This window comes from Onychomys torridus, chromosome 4 (genome assembly GCF_903995425.1).
Source record: "Onychomys torridus chromosome 4, mOncTor1.1, whole genome shotgun sequence".
NCBI classification, from domain to species: domain Eukaryota; kingdom Metazoa; phylum Chordata; class Mammalia; order Rodentia; family Cricetidae; genus Onychomys; species Onychomys torridus.
This window is the reverse complement of record NC_050446.1, coordinates 34,285,271-34,311,098: the sequence shown is the minus strand read 5'-3', so window position 1 is coordinate 34,311,098 and position 25,828 is coordinate 34,285,271. Positions and strand designations below refer to the sequence as shown.

Below are 25,828 nucleotides of genomic sequence, written 5' to 3'. Positions count from 1 at the left end.
CCCTGATTCCATGTGGTTCTGCCAGCATATTCCTCAGGCTAGGCCCTTCTCACTAAGTAATATCTGCCTATTAAACTGGGACATGTGCCAGGAGCTTTTCCGCTCCTGACCACTCTCCGTCGATAAGAGAGAGTTTATACTTACAGACATATGTACCGGTATCTATAATGCCTCTGAACCCAATGAAAGGTATACATACTCTCTGTAATGTGGTCTAGACACAAAAGCTTGCTAAAAGCACTGTATTCTCTTATAGTACCTTGTATACTACTCCGCATGCATTAAGTACTCCAAATATTTGCAAAATTAAAATTAAAAGGATGATTTTTTTATTATAAATCAAGAAAATAACTGGCGATAGGTGGGAAAATAAGTTTCCTGACTGACTCCTACTAGAGAAAGGATTCTCTTCGGCACAGAAAATTGTCACCTAGAAGTTTTGGGGGGTTTTTTTGTTTGTTTTTTTGTTTGTTTGTTTGTTTTTCAAGACAGGGTTTCTGGGCTGGAGAGATGGCTCATTGGTTAAGAGCACCAACTGCTCTTGAGAGGTCCTGAATTCGATTCCCAGCAACCACATGGTGGCTCACAACCACTTGCAATTAGATCTGGTGCTCTCTTCTGGCCTGCAAGGACACATACAGGCAGAACACTGTATACATAATAAATAAATAAACCTAAAAAAAAAAAAAAAAAGACAGGGTTTTTCTGTGTAACAGCCCTAGCTGTCCTGGAACTCACTCTGTAAACAGGCTGGCCTCAAACTCACAGAGATCCGCCTGCCTCTGCTTCCCCAGTGTTGGAATTAAAAGCATGCACCATACCACCTGGCGAAGATATTAATTCTTTTGAGTAGAGCAGTCCCAAGCACAACCTCCCATAAGGATAGAAATATATCCCCTTCCAATTCTCCTGCTCAGGCTGGCCAGAAAGCTAAGCTCAAGCTGCCTCGTGATGACTGTAGACTGCTCTTCCCACCTGCTGTAGCATGGTCGAGTATAATCGCCCTCACATCATACACTATGATTGGAGACATGAAATTGATGAAAACTGGGGTCAGTGTGATAACAGAGCAGACTCTAGTGCGTCTATATTTTAAATGGATCATGATTCAGAATAAACAGAAAAATACACTTAGGCTACAAGGTTTACATGAATGAATTTTCAGGACTATAGAGTTTTATTTTCAAAACCATCTGCTGGAGTGAAATATGTATTTACAGTTATATTTCATTTTAAAACTGTTGGGAGTGCCCAGGTTTCTGAAAACTGCAAGTTTTCACAAAGGATGGAAAATCGGGAAAACACCCAGAGAAGTGTGAGCTCAGCAGTCAGCACTGTACTCACTTACAATGAAGACGACTCACCTCTGGTGACAGCGTCCAGGGCACAGCCACTTCCTGTGGCTCCTCCTCCGATAACAAGGATGTCAAACTCCGATGTGTTCTGCAAAGTCATGAGCTGAGCTTCTCTGGAAGGAGGCTCCCTGTTCACAGGCTCTGTGAGGCACTCAGCTGCTTCCACATAAGCCAGGCTCACCTGAGGGAAAGTGGACAGTTTCCAGTCACACATCTGGAATGCTAATTCATTAAAGCATACCCTATACTATGAAGAAATTCATACTGGAGATGAGGCCTACCAGAGCTAGCCCACGGCCCCCACGTAGTCCCTAGAGCAGCTGTGTGGGAGTGGGTTTTATTTCTTTACATAGGTCTCAGCTATTTACCCACAGAACACCTGGTTTCAAATTCAATATCTCAAATGTTTGTTTGAGTTTTAAATATAGCAAAGTTTAATAATTTCTAGCACTGTGTAGCAATTCCCAAATGTTTTACCTAAACCAATTTGAGGAATCAGAAGGAAGTATTTTTCCCGGTCACATCCAACCATTCAGATAAGATTTAAAACTGTAGACATCATGTAAAAAGAGAAAATAGCACTTTATAACCATTGTGCATTTTCTGAAAAGTCTATGTTTCTTATTCAATTCTCAGGACAAAAATATTCTCTAGATTCTGTGATTTGTTGGTTTAAATCAGCACAATCAAAAAGTCTGCTTGGCAGAAGTTAGCATCTTATTTAGAGAAATCTACTAGGCTCAATGGAAATACTTTTTTCAAAGACTTTAGGAAGAGGCTTCCCCATCAATATTCAAATGTAAAGGTAAAGATTTCCAATATTTACAGTACATTATTTAGATTTTTGAAAAATTAATAGTACTATCATTCAAACTAAGCATAATCCTCCTAAGTTTCTTGATTCTTTAATAAAGAACTCATCATCAGCCCAAATTAAAAATACTTGCCCTTTTTTGTTGTTGTTTATTTTTGCAAAGTGTTTGCCTAGTACGTGTAAGACTCTGATCCATACCCAGGACAACTGCAAGCAAAAAAGATTTGACCTCTCTGCTGCCCAGTATCTACAGTTCCTACACACGGGAGACAAAGGCAACGGGCCATCCTAGGGTTGACAGTGAGTCACAGACCCAGCCTGTGTTACCTGGATGACAACTTGTTAAAAATACACATACACACACACACACACACACACACACACACACACACACACACACACACAGTGCCAGAACCAGAAGTCAAGGTCAAACACACAGAAAAACAGGTATTTGGGATTTTTTCTCACACTGCAATATGGATTCATTTCCCACAAGACCCATGCTGCTCCTTCAGTATCCAAAGAGGAGCACATCTCGTCCCTCTGTCCCGTCACAGCATCAGCACAGCGAAGAGTCTTTACTCTCTCCTAAGTCACCTATGAAGCTGAGAATGAGCAGGGCCAAGCTTGCTCAAGAAGAGGTGCTCTCGAGTCTTCGAGACAGGGTGTCTCCATGTATCTACAAGATGGCTTGGAATTCTTTATGCAGCCCAGACTGGCCCCAAACTGGCCCTGCGCTGGCTAAGGGCTGGGCTTACAGTGCTCACCAGTGTATCCAGCTGTGGTTACTGCTCTTACATGGAGATTATTCTCCTCAGTTAAGATAAGGGATTTTTTAAAAATTCAGATAAACCAAAATACTTCCTATGACTAGATTAATTATTATCAAGCTAATTGGATTTCTACAAAAATAAAGCCAGAAGTCTAGAGAACACTGGGAAAGCCCTGTCTTGGAAGTCTGACCCGCTGAGTCCCATCCATAGAATCCACATAGGAGGGGAAAGCAGATTCCAACAAACTGTCCTTTGACCTCCATACTCACAACATGATGCATTAATTTTCAAATTATTAGTTCAGATGCCAACATCCCATTCTGCAGGTAACTCCTCCTATTCACGTATTAATTAACTGTTTCCTTGTGTAAGAAGCCAAATAGAAGGAACTGCTATGCTCTGTGAAGGACTAGACTCTGCTAGCTACGGTCTTTGTCTTCCTCACCTAATGCGAAGGAAAAGAGAACACAGGGACAGACAGTACACACATACATAACACATTTGTGGAAAAAGCAAATGTCAGCGTGGGGGGTGGGGTGGACTATGGCCTCCGCGGGGAGGGAGGGGGAGCTGCGCCATGACAGATGGGAAAGACTTGGACATGGGGCTGACAAGTGACTAAACCGCCCGAGCATGTTCGCACATCAACAGAATTGCTGACATTTTCTGCCTGGTAAGTTTTCTAGAAATAGTCGAGAAATAAGTTTAAAGACCATATTATGGGACAGTTCATTAGAAGTTGTTAATTCTAAGAACTCCCTATTCTGTTCTAACCAGGAAGATTGACCAAGGATGTGTCCTCAGCAGGTGGGGGAGAGGTGAGGAGCAGCAGTCGCTCCCATTGGTTACAAGGTCCTGTCAGCTTCCTGACCTTCTGTGGGAATAGTCTCAGCCTGTCTTGTCTTAATGTTCAAAACATCTCTTTCATCTTTATATGATGGTGCATGCCTCTGATCTCAGTGCCCAAGAGTCAGGGAGGCAGGAGCATTACAAGCTCAAGGTCAGCCTGGACTACAGGGCAAGACCTTGTCCAAAACAACACCAACATTTCCATGTATGGAATATATGTTGCCAGCATCTTACATGTTTCCAACATTTATCCTAAAAATTCATAAAATATTCAAAAGCCCATAAATTACCCAGCCTTAGTATTTACCCACTATTATCTAGATTTTCTTTCTTTTTTATTCTATTTTATTTTTTTAGTTTTGTTTTGTTTTGTTGAGACAGGGTTTCTCTGTGTAGCTTTGGTGCTTTTCCTGGGACTCGCTCTGTAGCCCAGGCTGGCCTCAAACTCATGGAGATCAGCCTGCATCTGCCTCCTGAATGCTGGGATTAAAGGTGTGCGCCACCACCACCCGCTTAGATTTTCCCATACACACCATTACCCTCTTCATCACAAGACACCCCATGCCCACAATACTACTACATCTGATCACAAACAACTGATTGTTCACTCAACTCAGTATCCAAGACAAGTACTCTTCTGCTTTTTGCTCTTTGTTTGCTGCCTTTGGATAGTACTCAACTGCCCAAGAGTAATGGGTAAGTACCATGCCTCTTAGGTATGCCTGTTCATTTTTTTCAGATCACTATGAACTAACTCTCTAGAGAATCTCGGGTGTTCCATATCATCCAATACTCTTCATACCACAGTGATTTCTAATTTGGAGAACCCCAGATAGCAAATTGGTATATGTCTCAATATTAGTCTCGTGGCTTTATCTCTTCAAACTACTTTTTTAGCCTACCAGCAATCGGCGTCCTCGATAATTACCCAGATGAAATGAAAGCCAGTGTCCACGCTGAAATCTGTTAGCAGAGGTTCACATTGACTTTATTTGTAATTGTGCCAAAGCAAGGGACGGTGTCTTAGATACTTTCCCAGTTGCTTTGATGAAATACTCTGACACAGCTTAAAGAAGGGGTTTCTGGGCTCACAATTTGAAGGTACAATCTATCATGTCAGGAAGCCAAGTAGCCAGCAGCCCAGAGGCATCTAACCTCAGAAAGCTGAGAGCGATGAATGCATGCTCAGATCCTATTAACCCAATCACAATAATCCCCCGTTGGCATGCCCAGAGGCCCATCGCTGAGGGACTCAAAATCTCTCTCATCTGCTTGACAACCGAGATTAACCATCACTCCTGGCGGGTGTCTAAACTGTGGTATACCTCTGCAATGGAGAGTAACAGGTGACTTCACAAAGACTAGTGATGAAAAGAACACAGGAGCCTCAAATGCATTCTGTAAGTCAGTGCTCTGCAAAGTCAAGTCTGAGCCCATGTTCTACTGGGGCACAGGCACACCTAATCAATTCATGCATGAGTGCCCATGATGAAAATGCAGAGTTGAGTGGTCACCACCAGACTTCGGCCTACAGGCCGAGAAATGCTGACTTGCTTGTCCCATACAGACGAACCAATCAGTCTCAGTGCTAACCAACCTTTAATCCCAGCACTCCAGAGGCAGAAGCAAGTGGAACTCTGAGTTCGGGTCCAGCTTGATCCACAGTGTGAATTCCAGGAGAAAGAGAGACAGAGACAGAGAGACAGAGAGACAGAGAGACAGAGACAGAGAGAGAAAGAGAGAGAAAGAAAATATAAACAATGTTCAGCAAAAACAAAGTACAGGATCAGCAAAGAGGTCAGTGATTACATACAGGTCCTGGGAAAAGACTTACTACAGAGGAGCGCGTTGAGGTTGTCAGAAATGATCTGTAACTTAACTGTGGTCATGATGATGTAACTGAGTGTGTTGTAAAGAGTTGATTTCACTACATTTTAAGCTATTCCCCAAATTGTACCTCAATAAAACTGAGTTAAAAATAATAATCAACTTTGGCTCCAGCACTTATGCGCTAGGCAGTTTTATAAGGCGTGTGCTTTTTCTCTGCTCATTGAATCCTCATAGTAAACCTGCATCAGGTACATTAATGGGGGGGGGGGGGTTGTGCTGACTACGGCAGCAGTTGTCCTGAGGAGATCCTCTAATTTAAAAATACATACTTACATACACACACAGTACTATTTAATTTGACAGTACTTTAAAATAACGTGTTATTTTTGTTTATTTCTTTCAAAAAAAAAAAAAAAAGCTGGAAAGTGTTGCAACTGAGAAGCTAAGCACCACGCTTATTTTAGAGGCAGCAAACACAGCCTAAGGCCCTACTTAGAATTATGACAGGAGAAAGACTCGTTTTGGCTTCATATGGCTTTCAGTAACAAAAACACATCTGCACTCCACCTTTTCTAGAATATGTTGATGTCAGGGAACTAAGGGGGGCGGGAGCAGAGATCATGAAGCAGTGGCAGGAAGTGATGGCTCACTTTAAGTAAAGGGCCTTTGTGCTCTGCGCCGCCTCCTCCCAGATCTGTCCTTTTCTGGGACTCCCTTTCCCAAGCCTGACAGTTTGATTAGGCAGGAATCTGGGAGGAGAGATCTGCTGATGGATAGATCCAAAATGTCCCAACTTGACTGAGAGACCAAAATGCTCATGAGATCGCAGATGCCAGACTCAGCACCACTCTCTCAACAAAAGACTGTGTTGGGAAGTCCTTCAAGCAATCTATAGACAGGAGACGGAAGGATAGGAAGGCAATTCTAATATTACTTACAAGGGTGTTTAAGGCAGAGAAAAGGCTAAAAGGGTCGGGGGACTCTGTGTGTGTGTGTGTGTGTGTGTGTGTGTGTGTGTGTGTGTGTGTGTGTGTGTGTGTGTGTAAAGCTAAATAAGCAGAGTGCCCCCCCCCCATGCACAAAACCCTTGGGAATAGGATTCAACCCACAACAGTATATCAGACAAGTCAGGTAGTGCATGCCTGTAATCCTAACAATTGCTGGAGGAAAGAGAATCTGAAGTTCAAGGTCATACTCAGCTACACAAAGTGTTAAGGGCCAGTTTAGCTATACAGGAAAGAAGGAAGGAAGGAGGGAGGGGGGTTGGCATGGAAGGAGGCAGAGAGGAAGGAAGGAAGGAAGGAAGGGCCAGTCAGAGAAGGCATCTCATCCATCCTGGCCAAGCTTCACTAGAGAGGCCAGCGAAATCAAGTCAGAACTAGTGGGCATCAGCTGGGTGAAACCGGAAGGGAAGCAGGGGCAGCATGATAATTTATACGTCTGCTCTTTCCTGTCACACTATTCCCTTAAAATCTGCCTCACATATCCAACTTTAAACATGGCTCAGTGTCACATAAATCTCGAGAGTCCTAACTGAGATTAAGGAACCCTTGTGTACTAGGGGCTGTGGCCTGTAGGTAGGGCAGGACTTATAAGCTCCAGGACACTTCCTCACTGCTCTCACACTTCCATTTTACCAGCCTGTCCACTGGAAGCGTGGAATTCACTGCCCTAGGCCTAAACCCAGAACAAACCCAGCACTACTAGATTCAGGATCAGCTACCTAACCTCACCACGGAAATCAGAGGCCTGAAGTCCCACCTACTAGGAAAGCAGAAGGACAGAAAGTTCAAGGCCATTGTGGGCGGCTTAGTGAGACCCTGTCTTAAAAAGTGAGTTGGGGGAGGGGGGCTGGAGAGATGGCTCAGAGGTTAAGAGCACTGACTGCTCTTCCCGAGGTCCTGAGTTCAATTCCCAGCAACCACATGGTGGCTTACAACCATCTGTAATGAGATCTGGCACCCTCTTCTGTATACATAATAAATAGATAGATAGATAGATAGATAGATAGATAGATAGATAGATAGATAGATCTGGCACCCTCTTCTGTATACATAATAAATAAATAAATAAATAAATAAATAAATAAATAAATAAATGAATGAATAAATGTGAGTTGGGGCTGTAACTCAGTGGTAAAGGTCTTGGCTAGCACCTGTAACACCCTAGGTTCAATACCCAGTACTACAAGAAAAAATAAAATAAATTTTTCCAGCATTGTGTCAGAGACTTGCATGGGGCTTGGAGAAACCGCTTTCTCCAGTGGTTAAGAGCACACACTGATCTTACAGAGGACCCAACTTTGATTCTCAGTACAAACATTAGGTAGCTCAACCTTCCATGTAATTCCAGCTCCAGGGGAATCTGTCTGACTCTGGCTTCGGAGGGAACCTGCATTTTTGTGGACATAGACAGATACAGACACACAACTACAAATAAAATATCTCCTTTTGAAACAAAGAGAGACTTGCCTCTACATAGAACTGGAAGTCAAGTTCACAATCTGAAGTTACCAAAGAGCATTTCCCTTGAACAGGATTTCGAATGAGATCAGCTGTACCATGTCTGAACACTATTAGACTTGCTAATTTAAAAAAAAAAAAAAATCCTAGACATTTGCAACTTCGGGTGAGACCGAAAACAAGATAAATAATTAGTGTCTATTTCTGAAAGAAGTGCATATTTAAAGACCACAGGCAATTAACAGCCAGGTTGTCCTGTAATCATGTATAGTAATCATTGGAGTATAGAGTAGGCTTCATGCAAATCACTTTAGACTTCAGCCATCACTCTCGCTCGCCCTATTATGCCGTTCAATCAATGGAGTCAGTTAGACTGAAGAGATATTGCTTCCTGTGTCGTTGTCCCTGAAAAAGACTAACCACGTCTGTGTGTTCCTGCAGGCAAAAAGTGACAGCCGTCCTCATTTGGTTTATCTCCAGATGTCTGAATGATCTTCACCTCATGGGTCCTCCCGTGACTAAATGGACGACGGGCTTTCTTGTATTCCTGTGACAGTAAGCCACATGTTTCTGTGTGAACAGATTCGCACTCATGAGGGCTTCCTGCTTGCTCCATAGCCAGTGGATATGAGGTAACTCTCATTTTCACCGCGAACCAGACAAGTCCATTGCTATACTTTAAATGGCCCATGTCCCCAGAGGCCCATGTGTTTGAACATGTGGATCCCAGCTGGTGATGCTGTTTGGTTCTGTGGGTCTTGGTTGATGGAAGTGGCTCAGACACCAGAAGCTGCTGTTAGCTCCCACCACCAGGAATCAGGAGCTGGCTGCTTTAGCCAACATCCTCTTCCCATCATAACTCACAGTGAGCTGAAGTGAATTTTTCCTCCTCTAAGCAGCTTCCGTCAAGTTATCTTTACACATCCACCCTCTTTCTAGGCACTGAGCATGGATCTCTCATGCATCCTGAAGGTGCTGTAGAGCCCATCAGTGGCCATGATTCCTTTGAGATAGGCACAGAGCCCTGTGCAATCAGAATATACCCAAACAATCACTTACTAAACTTTAGAGGGGGAGGGGGAAGAGTTTCCTGCAAATCTATTCTCCCTACAACTATCACTTTCTCCCACAGTAGAACTTTAGCAATGGAATGTTAGAGTCAAGAGAAATTGCTGGGAAAATGGGAAAGTGTTGGCTCTGTCTGAAATAAATAAATAAATAAATAAATAAATAAATAAATAAATAAATAAACAAACAAACACCAGAAGTGGCCAGACGAGCTAAGTTTTGAGGATGCCACTGACTGGCTTTCAATAAATATTGAATCTATGTCCTTCATCTTAATTGAATGTATTATTGTTATTAGCGTGTGTGCCCGTGTGTACATGCCGTAGCATGCAAGCGGAGGCTGGAGGATATCTTTAAGAGTCATTCTCTCCTTCCTCTATGGGTTCCAGAGATTGCCCTCACTGTCATCAGAAAGATTGTTTACCTACTAAGCCATCTCACTAGCCCCAAACAAACCATTGCTCCCCAGTGGAATCAGAGTATCTAGAAGCCGAAGGGCTTGTTCAGTGGTGAAGAGCATGGGCTGCTCTCGAGGAGGACCTGGATTCCCAGCATCTCCATGGCTGTTCCACACTGCCTGCCAGTCCAGTTCCAGGGGATCTGATCTCCTCCCCCTGCCCTCCTCGAGCACCAGGGATGCACAGGGTACACATACACACATGTGGTGCCCACATATGCACATAAAATAAATACTTTTTTAAAAAGGAAGCGGAGGGCCTAGAGAGCAAATCTGGGGTTGAGGAGGACAGAAAGGAAAAGAAAAAGAGATACATAAATAACTCATGGTTGTCCAGCAGCTGCTACTCCACCCCAGTCCCCAAATAGCATCTCATAAAGGAGGCATCCTTTCACATAGTTCTTTTTGTTTCCTTCTTTCTTTTCTTTTTTCTTCTTCTTTTCTTAAATGTAAGCTGGGCATGGTAGCACACACTTTTTAATCCTAGCACTGGAGAGGCAGAGTCAGGTGGATCCCTGTGAGTTCTAGGCAAACTTGGTCTACAGAGCGAGTTCCAAGACAGCCAAGGCTATTTATTACACAGAGAAACTGTCTCAAGAAAAGAGAGAGAGAGAGAAAGGGGGAGGGAGGGAGGGAGGGAGGGAGGGAGAGAGGGGAGGAAGGGAGGAGGGAAGGAAGGAAGGAAGGAAGGAAGGAAGGAAGGAAGGAAGGAAGGAAGGAAGGAAGGGAAAAAAGAAAAATGCAAACAAACAAAACGTAGTCATGGAAATTGAACGCAGGGCTTCAAGCATGTTAGAAAAACTCTCTACCACAGAACTACACCCCTAGTCCCAGAAGGTATTCCTTGACCTGAGGAGAAACTAAATGTATTCCTTGAGCATGTAATTAAGAGACTTAGAACCAGTTTCGTTTGACTCCAAATTGAATATCCTCAGCTCTGCTAGATTATCTTTGCTCCCTAGATCAGCCAAACACCGTGTTACAAGGGATGCAGAACTTTTTGTTTGTTTAAGGTTTTGTTGTTGTTGTTTGCTTTTGTTTTGAGACAGGGTCTCTCTATTGCCTGGCTCTGGCTATCCTGAAACTCACTAAGTAGACCAGGCTGGCCTCAAACTCTAATATCTGCCTGCCTCTGCCTCCCGAGTGCTGGGATTGAAAGTGAGCACCATGCCGGGCAGTGGTGGCGCACACCTTTAATCCCAGCACTCGGGAGGCAGAGGCAGGCGGATCTCTGTGAGTTCGAGGCCAGCCTGGGCTACAGAGTGAGTTCCAGGAAAGGCACAAAGCTACACAGAGAAACCCTGTCTTGAAAAACCAAAAAGAAAGTGAGCACCACAACACACCTTCTACAGTGCAGAACTTCCAATGCAATTAATGAACTCTAGAAATCCTAGCTCACCTGCACAGCCTGCAGCCAGCCATACGGTGCAATCACAGAGAAGACTCTGGTGTCTACAAAGCAGCGCTTAGCCTTAAAACTCTCCATAAGGTATTAACCTAGAACTGAAACAGGCCCCATATCCCTCTCAGATGAGTACTATACTGACCCACTGAGTCAAGGGACCAGCCCACTACACTTGAACCTTATGCTCGAAATAGTTCATGCTCAAACTTAAGATGCACACTTTCCATCTCTGGGTAATTCATCAAATGCATGTTACATGTGCAGAAGAGTCTCTCATACATACATGCTATGACACAATTAGACCTTATAAGTTTTTGTCAAAAAATCTCAGATTACAAAATAAGGTAAAAATTGGGACTACCAACCTTAAAAGTATCTTTTATTCTAAATGTAGGAAAGAAAAAAAGAAAAAAAAAACACCTAGAGAAAGCTTTCCAAACACAAATATGAAACTATCAAGCTCGGAGGATGGAAAAGGAGACAGAAGCAAGAGGGCTCTCCCGGGGCATTTATAGAAAGTTTCCTCCGTCCCACAATATCCCTAAAAAGTTTCTTTAAAAGGCCTTAAAATGAATAAATAGTTGAAAATGAAATGCAAAGTCAAATCAAAGTGAATGTCAATGCTGCTCCGTTAGCAACAGCCTAGCAGCTCACCAGCTGTCAGCGCTAATCCTAGCTCAGCCGTTGACTCACAGGATGACCTATAGAAGTACAGTTAACCTCGCTGATTCTGTATGCCAGCGACAAAATAGCATCCCAAACTCCTCGAAGGCCCGATGTGAGTTAGAACCACAAGTTGCTGCCGTGGCCCCACTTTGAGAGCTAAGTGTTAAATAAAAACCAGAATTAGAGAGAAGCACATAGGATGCTCTTCAGAGAACATTCCCAGCTCTGCCTGCATAATTTCAGTGCCTTGATGAAGCATGTCTCATAAGAAACAGTTAAGCATACAGAGTGGTTAAGAATAGTTTCAACTGGCCTTATCTAAAATACAGAGTATTCCGAATCCTCATCAAGCTTTAGACCAGGCACATTCCCAACACACTTAGTCGTATTTCTAGGAGAAAAACAGCCTTTCCAGGAGTCTATGCACAGGGTTCTAAATAAGAGAAGCAAATGGCTAATGAATGCCTTTGGTATAAGCCCTAACAATAAAACTCTCATCACAAGAAACAGCTCATTAGTCAGCTAGATTAAAAACGACATTCAGGATACATGTAGTGGCTGGGTGCTTAACAACATGATTCTCTTCTTCCAGGGAAATGGGACTGCAGGCAGCAAAGCCCTACAGGTAACAAGTTCCAGAACCACAGGAAGAGGTGGGTCCCTCACCTTCCCACACTGAATGGTAAGGACAGTTAGTTTGCTATAAGCATGAGTTTGGGGGCGTGCTTGCTAGAGTGATTGGCTTGCATATTCCAGCAATTCATTTCTGGGATTAACACACAACTGTAAGGTGGCAGGAGAAATGATTCAGCAATTAAGAGCACTTGCTCTTGCAGAGGACCTGGATTTCGTTCCAGCACCCATATGGCCACTTACAACAGTCTGTGACTCCAGTTCTGGGGGATCCAGCTCCCTCTTCTGGCATCTGTGAGCACCAAGCATGTGTGTAGTGCAGGAAAACACTCATACACATAAAATAAATATTTAAAAACTATAACTGTTAAGATCTGTATGGCAAGCCAATATTCAACTTACCTACTTTGTATACAATCCATAATTCTGGATCTTTCCCTAGTATGAGACCTCATCCTTTGTAGAAAAATTTAAGATATACACACCATGGAATTCTGCTTAAAAAGAAAGGAAATTCCTAGGTGACAACCTTGGGTCACCTGTTGGATATTATGATAAGGTGATAAGATAACATAAGCCTAAATGATCTCAGATACTGAATCTAAAACAGTAAAACACACAGAAACTGAGAACACTGGCTGTCAGGACCCTGAACTATAACACAGCGGGGAGGTGGTTTAGATATTGCTCAAGGGATATAACGCTTCAGCTAAGCTCAAAGAAAATAACAGAATAGAATTGATAAGAAAACTTGAATTATTATTTGTTGAGTTTATAAGTTTTGCTGTTGTCTAGGCTTTTGTTGTTGATGTTGTTTGTAGGTGTGGTCTCACATAGCCTTGGCTAGCCTCCCTTTGGAACTGTGATCTCACACACAGCCTCGGCTAGTCTTCTTTTGGAGATGTCATCTCCCATAGCCTCAGCAAGCTTCCTACAGTGTAGGCATGGCTGCCTTTGAACATCTGATCTGGCATCTACTTATTATCCCCAACTTAGAAATTTTGTTTTTACCCTTTTATAGTAAGACTTCTGAAGAAAAAGGCTGCTTGCAAATCTATGAAAAATGCCTCTGTAAGAGGAAAAATTGTTTACCTAGGGAGAACAGACAAGTGTGGTCACAAGTTCAAGGCCATCTGGCAAGTAAACAAATGTGGCTCATGAACACACATTCTGGTTGATTCGGACTCCAAATACCCTCAGATTGGGAAGCTTCCCCCATTGAAGTCAAATTCCTTTTTTTTTTTTTTTTTTTTAATGTGCATATCTCTGTGTGAGGACATCCGATCCCCAGAAGATGGAGCTTCAGGCGTAGGTGAGCCGCCCATGTGGGTGCTGGGAATCAAACCTGGGTCGCTGGAAGAGCAGCCCGTACTCTAACCACTTTCCTTTTCTCTTCTCTGTTTTCAAGACAGGACTTCTCTGTGTAGCACTGGCTGTCCCAGAACTCACTCTGTAGACCAGGTTGGCCTCAAACTCACAGACATCCATCCACCTGCCTCTACCTCCCGAGTTATGCAAGTAAAGGTGTGTGCCGCCACCACCACCCGGCTGGTATCCCAGTGTAGTCCAATGTAAGCATCTCATATTTCGAGAAAGAGAAAAAGTTGTATGTGAATCTAAAGACCCAATGTGTGCCACACCGCTGGCCTCTTCAGCCAGATTGAATGAGAGTTTGGAGCGGGAAAGCCTGGGATGAATCCTTACCCTCATTTCATGAAAAATCAAAGTCTCAAAACATTCATACTTTGCACATTCCAACAAGTTCACCAAAACCCTGCTGCACTTGAAAGGTAAATGAACACATGAAGCTACTACCAGTCTTGGTATTGGTCTGCCCTGTAAATCCACGGCTGAGGAGGCTGGGGCACAAGAATTACATATTCCAGCAGACCAGACTGGAAGAGCAGCCAGTACTCTACCACTTTCCTTTTTTCAAGACAGGACTTCTCTGTGTAGCACTAGTTGCCCCAGAACTCACTCTGTAGACGAGGTTGGCCTCATAAGGAAAAATTAAACATTTATTTTGAATAGAGTTGATCATTCTGTTATTTGTGGGTTTGGGTTTTTTGGTTTTTGGTTTTTTTTTTTTTTTTTTTTTTTTTTTTTTGGTTCTCTCCAATCTTGTCTTCTGCTACTGAAAAAAAAGAAAGAAAGAAAAAAAGAAAAAAGGAAGGAAGGAAGAAAGAGAAGGAAAGAAGGGAGAGAGAGAGGGAGAGAGGAAGGAAGGAAGGAAGGAAGGAAGGAAGGAAGGAAGGAAGGAAGGAAGGAAGGAACCTTTGTGTCCATTCTACCAATAGGAAAGCACTGCTTTCTTACAACTTTACAAATAGCATACTGAAAGGAAAAGACTGAAATATACGTTGAAACTGTGCTCTCAACATTCTTGTGGGCTTTAATTACCCATGCATCCCTTTGCTCTCCAGTCCCGTAAAGAATAAACTACTGCTATATTCATTGTTACGGGAAGAAAAACGAGGTCAAAATTCAGGAAAACTGTCTACAATCTCTAAACTGCTAAAAACAGACACAGTGTGTGTGTGTGTGGGGGGGGTGCTCAATGCAGGCTGCAGGAATTTCTCGACAGAGCACATGCTTCAAGGGAGACTCATCAGCAGAGTCTCCATCCCCTGACCCTTATAAGACCACTTCAAGCTACACAGACCTCATTCCCAAAGCCTACCCCCTGCTTTATGTTTGATCTGGGAGTGGGGGAAGAAAGAAATAATCATCAATCAATTTCACCTCAGAGTGACCTCACAAAGCCCACTCTGACTCCAGAGTAGGTAATGGAAAGAACAAAAATGTACCACGTTACCCAAGAAGGGCCCCTCACAACTAAACAGAGCTGTTACATCAACCACAGGTCGGTTAGAGAGAAGACCACATCGTCACATCAGTTTTTCCAGTTAGTACCTTAATGGGTGTGGAATCGATGATGAGTTAATTATTTTTCACGGAAAAAAAAAAAAAATGCCTTTGTCCAAACATGAAAAGAGGCTACAGTAGTCCTGGGTTAAACTCTCCTATGTCAGCCTATTCTGCTCCTTCCTCCATGGCCACCTTCATTCTTCCTAGCTGCCTGGGGAATGCTCCTGCAGTCCTGACACTAATACTGCCCACTCCTGTTCTTCATAAACCTACTACTCTGGAAATGCTTCACAGCTCTCTCTTTCCTGCACTCAATTTCCCCTTCAAACCACTCCACTCCGTGAGCTGCTTAGGATTAGAAAGTGGAGGCTCTGCCACTTCCTTTGTGTCCACTGTTGGACTGGGTAAGAACAGCATGTAAGGCCCTTTCAACTAGATGTTTATCATTAAGCCCACTTGCACTAAATAATGAGTCACCATCAACTTGTTCCCGGCAAATGACACACTAACTCAGTGTAGAGGTAGAAGGCTGGTCTAGCATGTGTGAGGCTCTGATATTAATTCCAACTACAACAACAACAAAGATTAAATTTAAAAAAGAAAGAGAGAAGAAAGGCAGATTTTAAATGGAGCTCAGCCGGGTGTATACTACCAGCAGCTGAGGAGGATATGCAATTTAGTGAGAAGATATTTTAAAATGGAAAATAAAAGAGGGCTGAGGGTACAGCTCAGTGAGGGAGTGCCAGCCTAGCATGTGCGAGACCCTGGATAGATATTGGGCATTGAAAAGGAAAGTAGGGAAGGGAGGATGTACTGCCCTGCCCAGTGGTCTTTTATTAGTAGTATTAGTTATGTGTATGAGTGCATCTTGCATGTGAAGATATGCACATGAGAGCGGGTGCCTGCAGAGGCCAGAGGTATCCGATCCTGTGGAGCCAGAGTTACATACATACAGTGGTCATACATCTGACACAGATGCCAAGAATTGAAAGCAGATTCTCTAGAAGAGCAGTACATGCTTTTAACCACTGAGCCATCTCTCCAGCCCCAACCCATGGTTTTTGAGGGGACTTCTAGGGAGAACTAGAAGGAGATTGAGGTCATCTTTATTGAGAATGGTCATTTTGAGCACACAGCAGGTTGAACCAATGAGGAGTCCACATACTTCATGCGTGCTCTCTTAGTTGGAAAGATGATCCTGTGGTTATATTTTATTTGTGCTTTAATAAATAAAGCTTGCCTGGAGATCAGAGGATAAGGCCAGCTGTTATAGGTAAACAAAGAAGTCAGGCAACAGTAGCACACGCCTTTAATCCTATCACTTGGCAAGCAGGGATCTGTCTGGATCTCTGTGTGTTCAAGGCCACACTGGGAACAGAGCCAGGCATGGTGGCACATGCCTTAAATTCCAACACTAGTTAACCATGGAGGTCTAGAGGTCTGTACAACAGACAGGACGTGACAGAGCTGGGCAGGAAAAGGAAGTGATGTAGCTGGACAGAGAGAGAGCAAATCAGATGGCAGAGCAGCAAGGTATATATAGGCATGGGTAGACAGGAAGTCACTCACATTTGGAAGCTGCAGAGTCAGTAAGATTAGCTGTGGCTTTCCCTATTTCCCTGATCTCTCAGGTTTCACCCCTTTATCTGGCTCCATGATTTTTTATTTAATAAGACCGTTTAGGAATTCATCTACACGATCCGTCAGGGGAATGGTCATGATGACTAGCTCATGATTCACACAGACCCACCCTTGTGCCTAAGGGAGCTGTCTGCTGTCTTACTACAATGTCAGTGTGATTTAAAAGTAGGCAGCTGGGATGTAGCCATCTCAGTAGAGCATAAGCCTACCATATTTGAACCTCCACATTAAAAATAAGGGGATAGGGTCAGGCGGTGGTGGTGCACACCTGTAATCCCAGCACTCAGGAGGCAGAGGCAGGCGGATCTCTGTGAGTTCGAGGCCAGCCTGGTCTACAGAGCTAGTCCAGGACAGGCTCCAAAAGCTAGAAAGGAAAATGAAAAGGTCCCTCAAAGACTATTCTAAAAGCAGTAGACGAAAGAGGGAAGTGGGCCGAGACTGTGGATACTTTTTCTGTAAGTCCCTTCCCTTTGGGCAGACAGGGTCAAAAGAAATCAGCCCACATTCATCTCCTTTCCTCCACGTAACTGAAGATTCAGGCTCTCCCAGCTCCAAAAGACCACTTCTACTGAAAGTCATGGTCCTGTTCCTAAGTTGTGAAGAGGCTAGCATTCCACCATCACTTCTGAAAACTGTCCTGAGGGCCTCAGCAAGTAGGAGAGCTATTTCCTAACTTCTGCTTGAGTTGGGTGAATAGGATCAGTGACAAGATAAGATAAATATTAACCTACATCTGCAATAAAAGACCCCAGAGCGTCAATGAGATGGCTCAGCTAGCAAAGGCCAACCCTGACAACCTGAGTTCAGTCCCACCAGCTGGTCTATGATATCCACATTTGTGTAATGGCACACGCTTGTACACTTGTGTGCATAAATACACAAAAACAAACAGATAAATGTGAAATGGGGGGGGGGGGTATTGTAAAGTCAGTCACTACCACCACCTCACGCTCCACCTGTCTTCTGGAAATAACAGTCCAGCCACTTCCTGAGACAAGCAATTGACCTCAAGACGAATAAAACCACATCTTGTTCAGTTTTATTGTTTCTCTTTAGGAAGCTTTCTAAAGTCTAAATAGTCATTTTCCTTTTTGTCCTTGCAAATACGAGATAATTTAACTGAATAATTAAAAAGGTTTTTGTGCCGGGCGGTGGTGGCGCACGCCTTTAATCCCAGCACTAAGGAGGCAGAGCCAGGCGGATCTCTGTGAGTTCAAGGCCAGACTGGTCTACAAAGCGAGTTTCAGGACAGGCTCCAAAGCTACACAAAGAAACCCTGTCTCAAAAAAACCAAAAAGGCTTTTGTGAACTGCCCAGAGCCTAAACCTTGTCCCATTGACCAATTTTTCAGCATCTGCCCATTTGTACTTAACTCACCACTCTGCCTGTCCTTTGCAGCGGAAGCTTTGTGCTGGGAAAAGCCAGGGTACATCCACAAGCCAGGACCAGGGAGACAGAGCTCAGTGATGCAGCCAAATGGGCTGAACTTAAAAGTTATAGGGACAGTTCCCTGGGGTATCACTACGTCGAGGTTTTTCAACACCTAATTATTCTTTTTTTCTGCTGAGACAGGGTCTCACTATGTAGTCCTGGATGTCCTGGGAACTGGCTATGTAGACCAACCTGGCCTGGAACTCACAGAGATCCACCTACCTCAGCCTCCCGGGTGCTGGAATTAAAGGCATGCTCCACCTCCTGTCTTACACTGGAACCCTCTTAGAAAATTCTGGGGCGGGGGCAGGGCAAGGGGCGGAGATCAGCTGATGAACACACCTGTACAATGAGGCAATGCTTCCCACAACACAGGAAATGGAGAAAAATGGAGCACATCTAAGAGCCTTACAAAAATGTAGCCAATTCACAAGGCTCGAAGAGTAGATGATTCTTCTTTTTTTTCTTTACTCTTGAAGTCGGTCACCACCACCCTGACACACCCAGCGTCTCTGACTGGCTCATACTTTGTGGGAAAAGAGAAGTGTATTCCAGGTGGCCTGTGGACACTGTATTTTCCCCTGACTCCTATGGCTCCAGCACACTTGGCTACCCTCAAGGCAGTATCTTAAAGGAACAGGAATCACTGAAAAAAAAAACAGCTAATTTCCTATGCAACTCACTGACAGGAAGATGCCTGTGGTGGTGGGTTTTGCTTGGTTTTCAACAGAACCTGTCAACTTAAAATTAGAAATGACTTCAAACTGCTGGTATCCATTTCACTGGGCTGTTAGCATAGTCAGGATGGCTAACTTAAGGAGAGGGAGTGGCCGACATGGTAGAAGTCAGCAGACCCTTGTTAGGCTTTGATGTTCTAAAATCCAGCCCTGACTCGGCTGTTCAGGAGCACTGTTACAGATTTACTCTGTGAGATCAGTTACTTAAAAAAATTAATTTACAAAAGATGTAACAGTTAATATTTAGGGATAACACTAAGTCATAAACTTCATAGTAAAACATGCTTACTATGGTTAAAGACATAAGCCACGTATGAATTTAGCAACACCTATTAGATATCATGACCTTTGGCACTGGCATTTCTCAGTTTCGGTTCAGATAACACTCGAGTGGGGCCAAGATGAGGGATGTAATCTAATCCCTGATGTCCCTGTCCCAGACTTCTGAAATAGCCTCCACAGAAGCAGCATCTTTCACATTTACTCTCAAGAAACCAAGGCAACTTTTGAAAAGAAAGCCTATCAAACATAATCAACAGACAAGAGACTCAGAAGCAAGACAGTTAATATGGGCAACACACACACCCTGGGAAGCCCTGGGGTACAGTGCCCATGGTTCAGAATGAAAAGACAGGGTGATAGAGTCTCTCTAATACCTCTCCTCTTTAGGGAGAAACATAGAAAATGAGCTTTGGGGCCTGGGCAGGCACAGTGGCTCAGGCCTGTAATTATTGCCTCCTTGTATTTATTTCTTTCCTTCCTTCCTTCCTTCCTTCCTTCCTTCCTTCCTTCCTTCCTCCCTCCCTCTCTCCCTCCCTCCCTCCCTCCCTCCCTCCCTCCCTCTCTTTCTTTGTTTCTTTCAAGACAGAATCTCACTATGTAGGCCTGGCTGTCCTGGAACTCACCATGTAGATTAGACTGGCCTTGAACTTTCAGAGACTCATCTGCCTCTGCCTCCTGAGTGCTGGGATTTCTGTGCTCAGGAATATGAAGCCAAGCATGAGCCATCTGAGTTTCAGACCAGCCAGGCTTACAGAGTAAGGCCCTGTCTATCTACAGGGGGGGGGGGGGGGGGGATCTGAGGAGCTTATTCACTGTAAGGATAAGGTAATTGTGAAGCAATACATGAATTCCTCTTAATACGTGTTTTTTGTGGTATTTCCCATTCAGGATAGAAACTTCCAAGCAATATGGCTGGGTCTACCACCTTCTAATGCAAAGAACTAGAAGGAACTAGTAGGAAAGTTGATGGCTTAAAGGTAGCCATAGAAATGAAGAGCAGCAGCAAACAAGCAGGCCTGGCCACCTGAGCTTTCCCACCCTCCTCCTGAAGCAGGGCTGTCTGCCCAGATGACTGGGAGAAGAGAAACATAAGGCCAAAACCAACCACAGCATCTCCAGGCCTAAAAGAACAAAATCCTGCCATGAGACTATTTCCTGCTCTCCACCTTAACTGTACTAAGGCATGGTTGTGGTACACAGAGAAAAATAAAAGGAAACTGAACTCTGTCTTCCCATGTTCACATTCATCCCACTGCTGTGCTGGGATACACTGAATCACCCTCCTTACATGAGATAACATACTTGTTACATAAAGAACTAGCATTTAAGAAATATAAAGGAAGCTGGGCGGTGGTGGCGCATGCCTGTAATCCCAGCACTTGGGAGGCAGAGGCAGGTGGATCTCTGTGAGTTCGAGGCCAGCCTGGTCGATAAAGCGAGTTCCAGGACAGCCTCCAAAGCTACAGAGAAACCCTGTCTCGAAAAACAAAAACAAAAATGAAAAAAAAAAAGAAAGAAAGAAATATAAAGGCATTGTGGGGCATGCCTCAAATCCCAGCACTCTGGAGGCAGAGGCTGGGGGATCTCTGTGAGTTCAAGGCCAGCCTGAACAACACAGTTCCAGGGCAGCCAGAGCTACACAGTGAAACCCTGTCTCAAAAAAAAAGAAAGAAAAGAAAAGAAAAATATAATCGGACAACAGAGTCGGGCCTTGGCTTTCCCACTTCCTTTCCCCGCCTCCTGCCTTCTAATAGGCCAAACTGTGCAAAAGCTAAGAAAGCACCCAGGCATCTCAATGAACTGGACAAAGTAAGGTCCAAATGAACCAACCCTGGCACAAATAAATGAAGCCCTTTTTTTTTTTTAATCAAAGAGCCAAAACAGAGGCTTTTGAGAAGACATTACCATTTGAAAACATGAGGTACTCAAAGATTGTGGGCATCATAAGGCAGTACTCTGAGGATCTCTGTAAACGGAGGGATTTTAAGAGTCATTCCTATACACAGCCATGAGCACACACAGCCGTCAACGCTTCCTCATCAGCCCATGCGTTTACTCACTTGCTTCCTTCTGTAATGAGCAAACTGAGAGAGTCCCAAAACGGTGGCCAGAGCGCCTCCGCCCACAAGAACGGTCCCTTTCACGGCCTTTTGAAATGCCATTGCTCAGCCTATAAAGAAAAGAAAGAAAATAAGTTAATGTCATTGCATAACAATCTTAATACTATGACATTGTACAGATTATGAAACTATCTTAAAGTAACATGCCAATGGGTAGCCCACAACTCAAAAGCAATACCTCAAAAAAAAAAAAAAAAAAAAAAAAAAAAAAAACCAGGACAAGGCAATTGATTATGTAAATGTTACATTCAGAGCTGACAGGAATTAAAGAAAAAAATGCAAATTCAGAGACAACTCAGGGTATTTAAACAGTATAAAGTCAAGAGAGCTGTGAAAAGAAATGCCATTGTGGCCTTGTCAAAGCTACAAGCTGTACTTGTGAGTTTGTCACAGGGAAATTGGTGGAAGTCCTGGGTCACTCGCCAGGACAGTAAACCTCAGGCCTGCTTCAGGTCCTTAGACCAGTGTTCAAGTCAAACTCGGAGACAACTTTCTGGAGTTTTCCCTTCTTAATGAAATTCTCCTGGAAGTCAAAAGCCGACGAACTGAGATGTCCATCACTAAGACAGTGGACACTTTACAGATAGGCAGTCGGCAGGCACCAGGACCTGGTCCTCTGACAAAATGATAACTTAGCCTGCTGTAACTCCTTTTGTTACAGGGGGAACTGTTAAGAAAAGAAGGAAAAGACAAGGAAGGGGCTGGGGGATGAAGAGAGGTTTTTCTCTAGCCGGTGACAGGACAACAGTGTCAAGGAGAAGCTTTGTGTTCACAGTGAGTTGCTAATAAAGGGCTGGGTTTGTGAGAGCTTCCTCTCTTTCCCTTGTTTTCTACTACTGGATTGATTGGATTTTTTTTTCTTTTTTTAAGCTCTGCTCTTGAGGATTTAAAATTGTTTCAGACTTCTTCAGAAGCCAAAAACATTGTAAGAAATAAGAATCGCACCAAAGTCCTCTGGTTTACTTTTATTCTGTTAAACATAAAAGGCTGACACTGTGTATTTTTATTCATTTAACTTTTTTTAACTTAAGAGCAAATAATTTGACTGGCCTAAACCTTCCCCTCCATTCACAAAAGCAGCTGGCACACCCACCTCTTACAAGGAAGCCATTATCCTATTTTCCAGTAGGGGTGGTGACCAGACCTGTCTGAACAGCTCACTTACACTCTACTGATAGGGAGCAACTCAAAAGCTTGCTAAGTTTAAAGGTAGTTTTAACTTAGAACATACATACACACACACACACACACACACACACACACACACACAAAATTCGATGTAAATATGTTGGGTTCCATATTGGATGTAAAATATCTGCTCTACTCTCCTAAATTAAAGAATCTCAGTAGAGTTGGTAACTAGATTCTACAGAGAACTCATTTTGGAATACTATAAATTATACACTAAAATAGAAGTTGGCATTTCTTAAAATTTTTTTATTCCCTTCTCCCACACAAACTCCAAAATTTCAACATGGCTTTTAATATTATTATTATTAACATTCTTTACTCAGGAAATATTAATATAAATAGTAAATATGTTAATATATTAAAGGTAAATATCCTGACATCGGAGGTCTCTTCTTCACTGTCTTTGTTGGTGCAAGTTAGAGACAAAGGGAAGAGAATCAAGATTCCAGCTCAATCAACACTTGCTTAAAGGCATCCTTCTGCACTTTTCCAGCAATCTCACCAAAAACCACTTCCGGTAAAAGGACATGCTCTAACTTCTTGCTCAGTGCCCCTGGCTTCACCTGTAGACTGCAAGCCTGTCCAAGGACCCTCTAGAGCCGCTCTGCTATCTCACTTACAGGGAGGGAGAGGACAGGGAGAGGGGGAGGGGAGAGGGGGAGGGGAGAGGGGGGGAGGGGAGGGGAGAGGGGGAGAGGGGGATAGGGGAGGGGAGAGGGGGAGAAACAGGTTCCTTGGCAGCTTTTGTCACCAAGACAGTGCTTACGGTTAATAACAAGAACTTACGGGCAGCTCTTCCTTGAGGGTTCCACAGCCACACTTAGATGTTTCTCATCCGTTCCCTGGGCTTCTCTCTCCCCCTTGACCTCTGTGCTTCAAAATCCATAAAAATGTCTTTTAATAAACTAATTGTTCTTTGAGAAGCTCACACCCATGCATGCTCTTGGGTGCACTTCTTTCCCTGAACACTTTTCTCAATTGAATCAACTCTGACTCTATTTCACATAGACTAACACTAAAATTCTTTTCTGGCCAAAGCCACAAATCTGTGTTGACTTGAGTCAGGATCCCTAAAAGCCTGATGGAAGTCCACAGGCTACTTTAAGCAACGTGGAGCTGTGTCTCCATCTCTACCACCACTGACACTTTCCCTGCATAACCATGCACTTTTGCTCAAACTGTGGAAGATCCTGTGTATGCTTGTTAGGGAAGTCAAACCCTTAGGCAAAACCGTATCTTCTTTAAAAGTCAAAATCATGCCAGGGCGGTGGTGGTGCTCACTTCTAATTCCAGCACTCGGGAGGCAGAGCCAGGCAGATCTCTGTGAGTTCAAAGCCAGCCTGGTCTACAGGACGAGATCCAGGACAGGCACCAAAACTACAGAGAGAAACCCTGTCTTGAAAAAAAAAAAAAAAGTCAAAGGCAGACACCCAGTTGTCACAGCCTTACACTATTTAAGGTCCTGAGCCAACTGTTCATGGATGCCTGTCTGAACAAGAGAAATTGTGTGGGCCCTGGAACCCTGCCACCATCAGATCGTTAGTTTGATCAACTTGGGACAGAAATCAGATTCCCAGTTTTATTTACCTACACATGCCTACCCCATATAGACCGAAGCTTGACGATCCAGTGGATGTGAGTCTGACAGCTGGTTCACTTAGGATAGTAACACTATTTGTCTTACTGAGAACGTCATTCATGACCTCACAAAGGAAACCACACATCATCAAGAACAAATGTGGGATGGTACATAAAGTCAATGAGAATGTCTCAGCATTAGCTGTTTGTTCATTCAGCTAATTAAGTTTAGGGGTGATTCTTCCAAAAGGGTGAGTTTCCTACCCACCTAATTGTAATCTTCTTTTTTTGTTGTTGTTGTTTTTTTGTTTTTTTTGTTTTTCGAGACAGAGTTTCTCTGTAGCTTTGGAGCCTGTCTGTAGACCAGGCTGGCTTCGAACTCACAGAGATCCACCTGCCTCTGCCTCCCGAGTGCTGGGATTACAGGCGTGGGCCACCACCGCCCGGCTAATTGTAATCTTTCAATTTAATTTTCCTGTGCTAAAATTTGCAAGATTATTTTCAATAATCCACTAGTACTAACAAAAACTGTATTCACATAACACTAGGGTTAACAGCTTTCACAGTAGTCATCTTTTTATAATTGTATGAAATAATTAGAAGATTATTTCTACTGAGACCCTATCTCACAAAAACAAAAAGATTATTTCTACTATTATCAAATACTTCTGTAATTACACCGAGCTACCTGTAATGAGTAAAACACTCATAGGCAGCCCGAGGTCTAAAGCAAAGACTGTTTCTCCCTGTTATCCTAAAATCATCAGTGATAGATTTGTTTTTGTTAAGAGTGTTGAAATCCCAGCAGTTGGGCAGCAGAGACAGGAGGATCTCTCTTAGTTCCAGGCCAGCCAGGTCTCTACAGTGAGACCCTGTCTGAAAAAGAAAAAGGTCACAATGACAATAGCTGTCACCCATAGTTTGTTTGCTCTCCATCTTTTTACCTTGTGAACACCTTCAAACATCTAATTTCAGCTGGGGAGACAACTCAGTGGGCAAAGAACCTGCCTCAGAACATAAAGACCTGAGTTCAAGTCAAAGGCAGGATTTAGTAGCATGTATTTATAATCCCAGCTTTTCTGCAGAGAGATGGTAACTGAGGAGAGAGAAGCTCACTGGCCAATTAGCCAAGTGTATGCAGGAAAAAATCAAAAGGCCCCATCTCAAAGTGGAAGAGAAAGACTGAAACCTGAGGTTGTCCTCTAACCTACCCCCCAACACACACACACACACACACACACACACACACACACACACACACACACACTGGCATACACATACTGTGTCATTCAAAGGTATAGATAGAGCCTCTAGCAATGTACAGTAGTCTAGAACCAAATAAAGTGAGGGTCTTGTTTAAAGAAATATATTTAAAAGCAATAAAAAGGGGTTGGGGATTTAGCTCAGTGGTAGAGCGCTTGCATAGCAAGTGCAAGGCCCTGGGTTCAGTCCTCAGCTCTGGAAAAAAAAAAAAAAAAAAGCAATAACTATAAGCCTTACACCATGAACATGTATCAATTGCAGCACCTTATAAGGAAAAAAGTCTTACAGTGGTTACTGTGGTTAATATATTGTGCATCCCAATAAACTTATCCAGGGGTCAGAGAACAGAACAGCCATAATATTAAACATAGAAGTTAGGCAGTGGTAGCATACACCTTTAATCCT

General features: G+C 43.4%; 1 protein-coding gene across 4 annotated transcripts in view; it reads right to left on the bottom strand.

Moving 5' to 3' along the window:
- Gpd2 (glycerol-3-phosphate dehydrogenase 2) overlaps positions 1-25,828 on the bottom strand; it is a 142,575-nt gene that overhangs the window by 83,179 nt on the left and 33,568 nt on the right. For 2 of the 4 annotated variants that reach the window (XM_036184674.1, XM_036184671.1), the window contains exons 2-3: positions 21,332-21,441; positions 1,365-1,536 (exon numbers count right to left, since the gene is read on the bottom strand). In XM_036184674.1, coding sequence (XP_036040567.1) covers positions 1,365-1,536; positions 21,332-21,433 — 274 coding nt within the window. In that variant the 5' untranslated portion in view covers positions 21,434-21,441. Of the gene's footprint in view, positions 1-1,364; positions 1,537-21,331; positions 21,442-23,368; positions 23,456-25,828 lie in introns of all 4 variants that reach the window. The other 2 variants (XM_036184673.1, XM_036184672.1) reach the window with 2 other exon arrangements.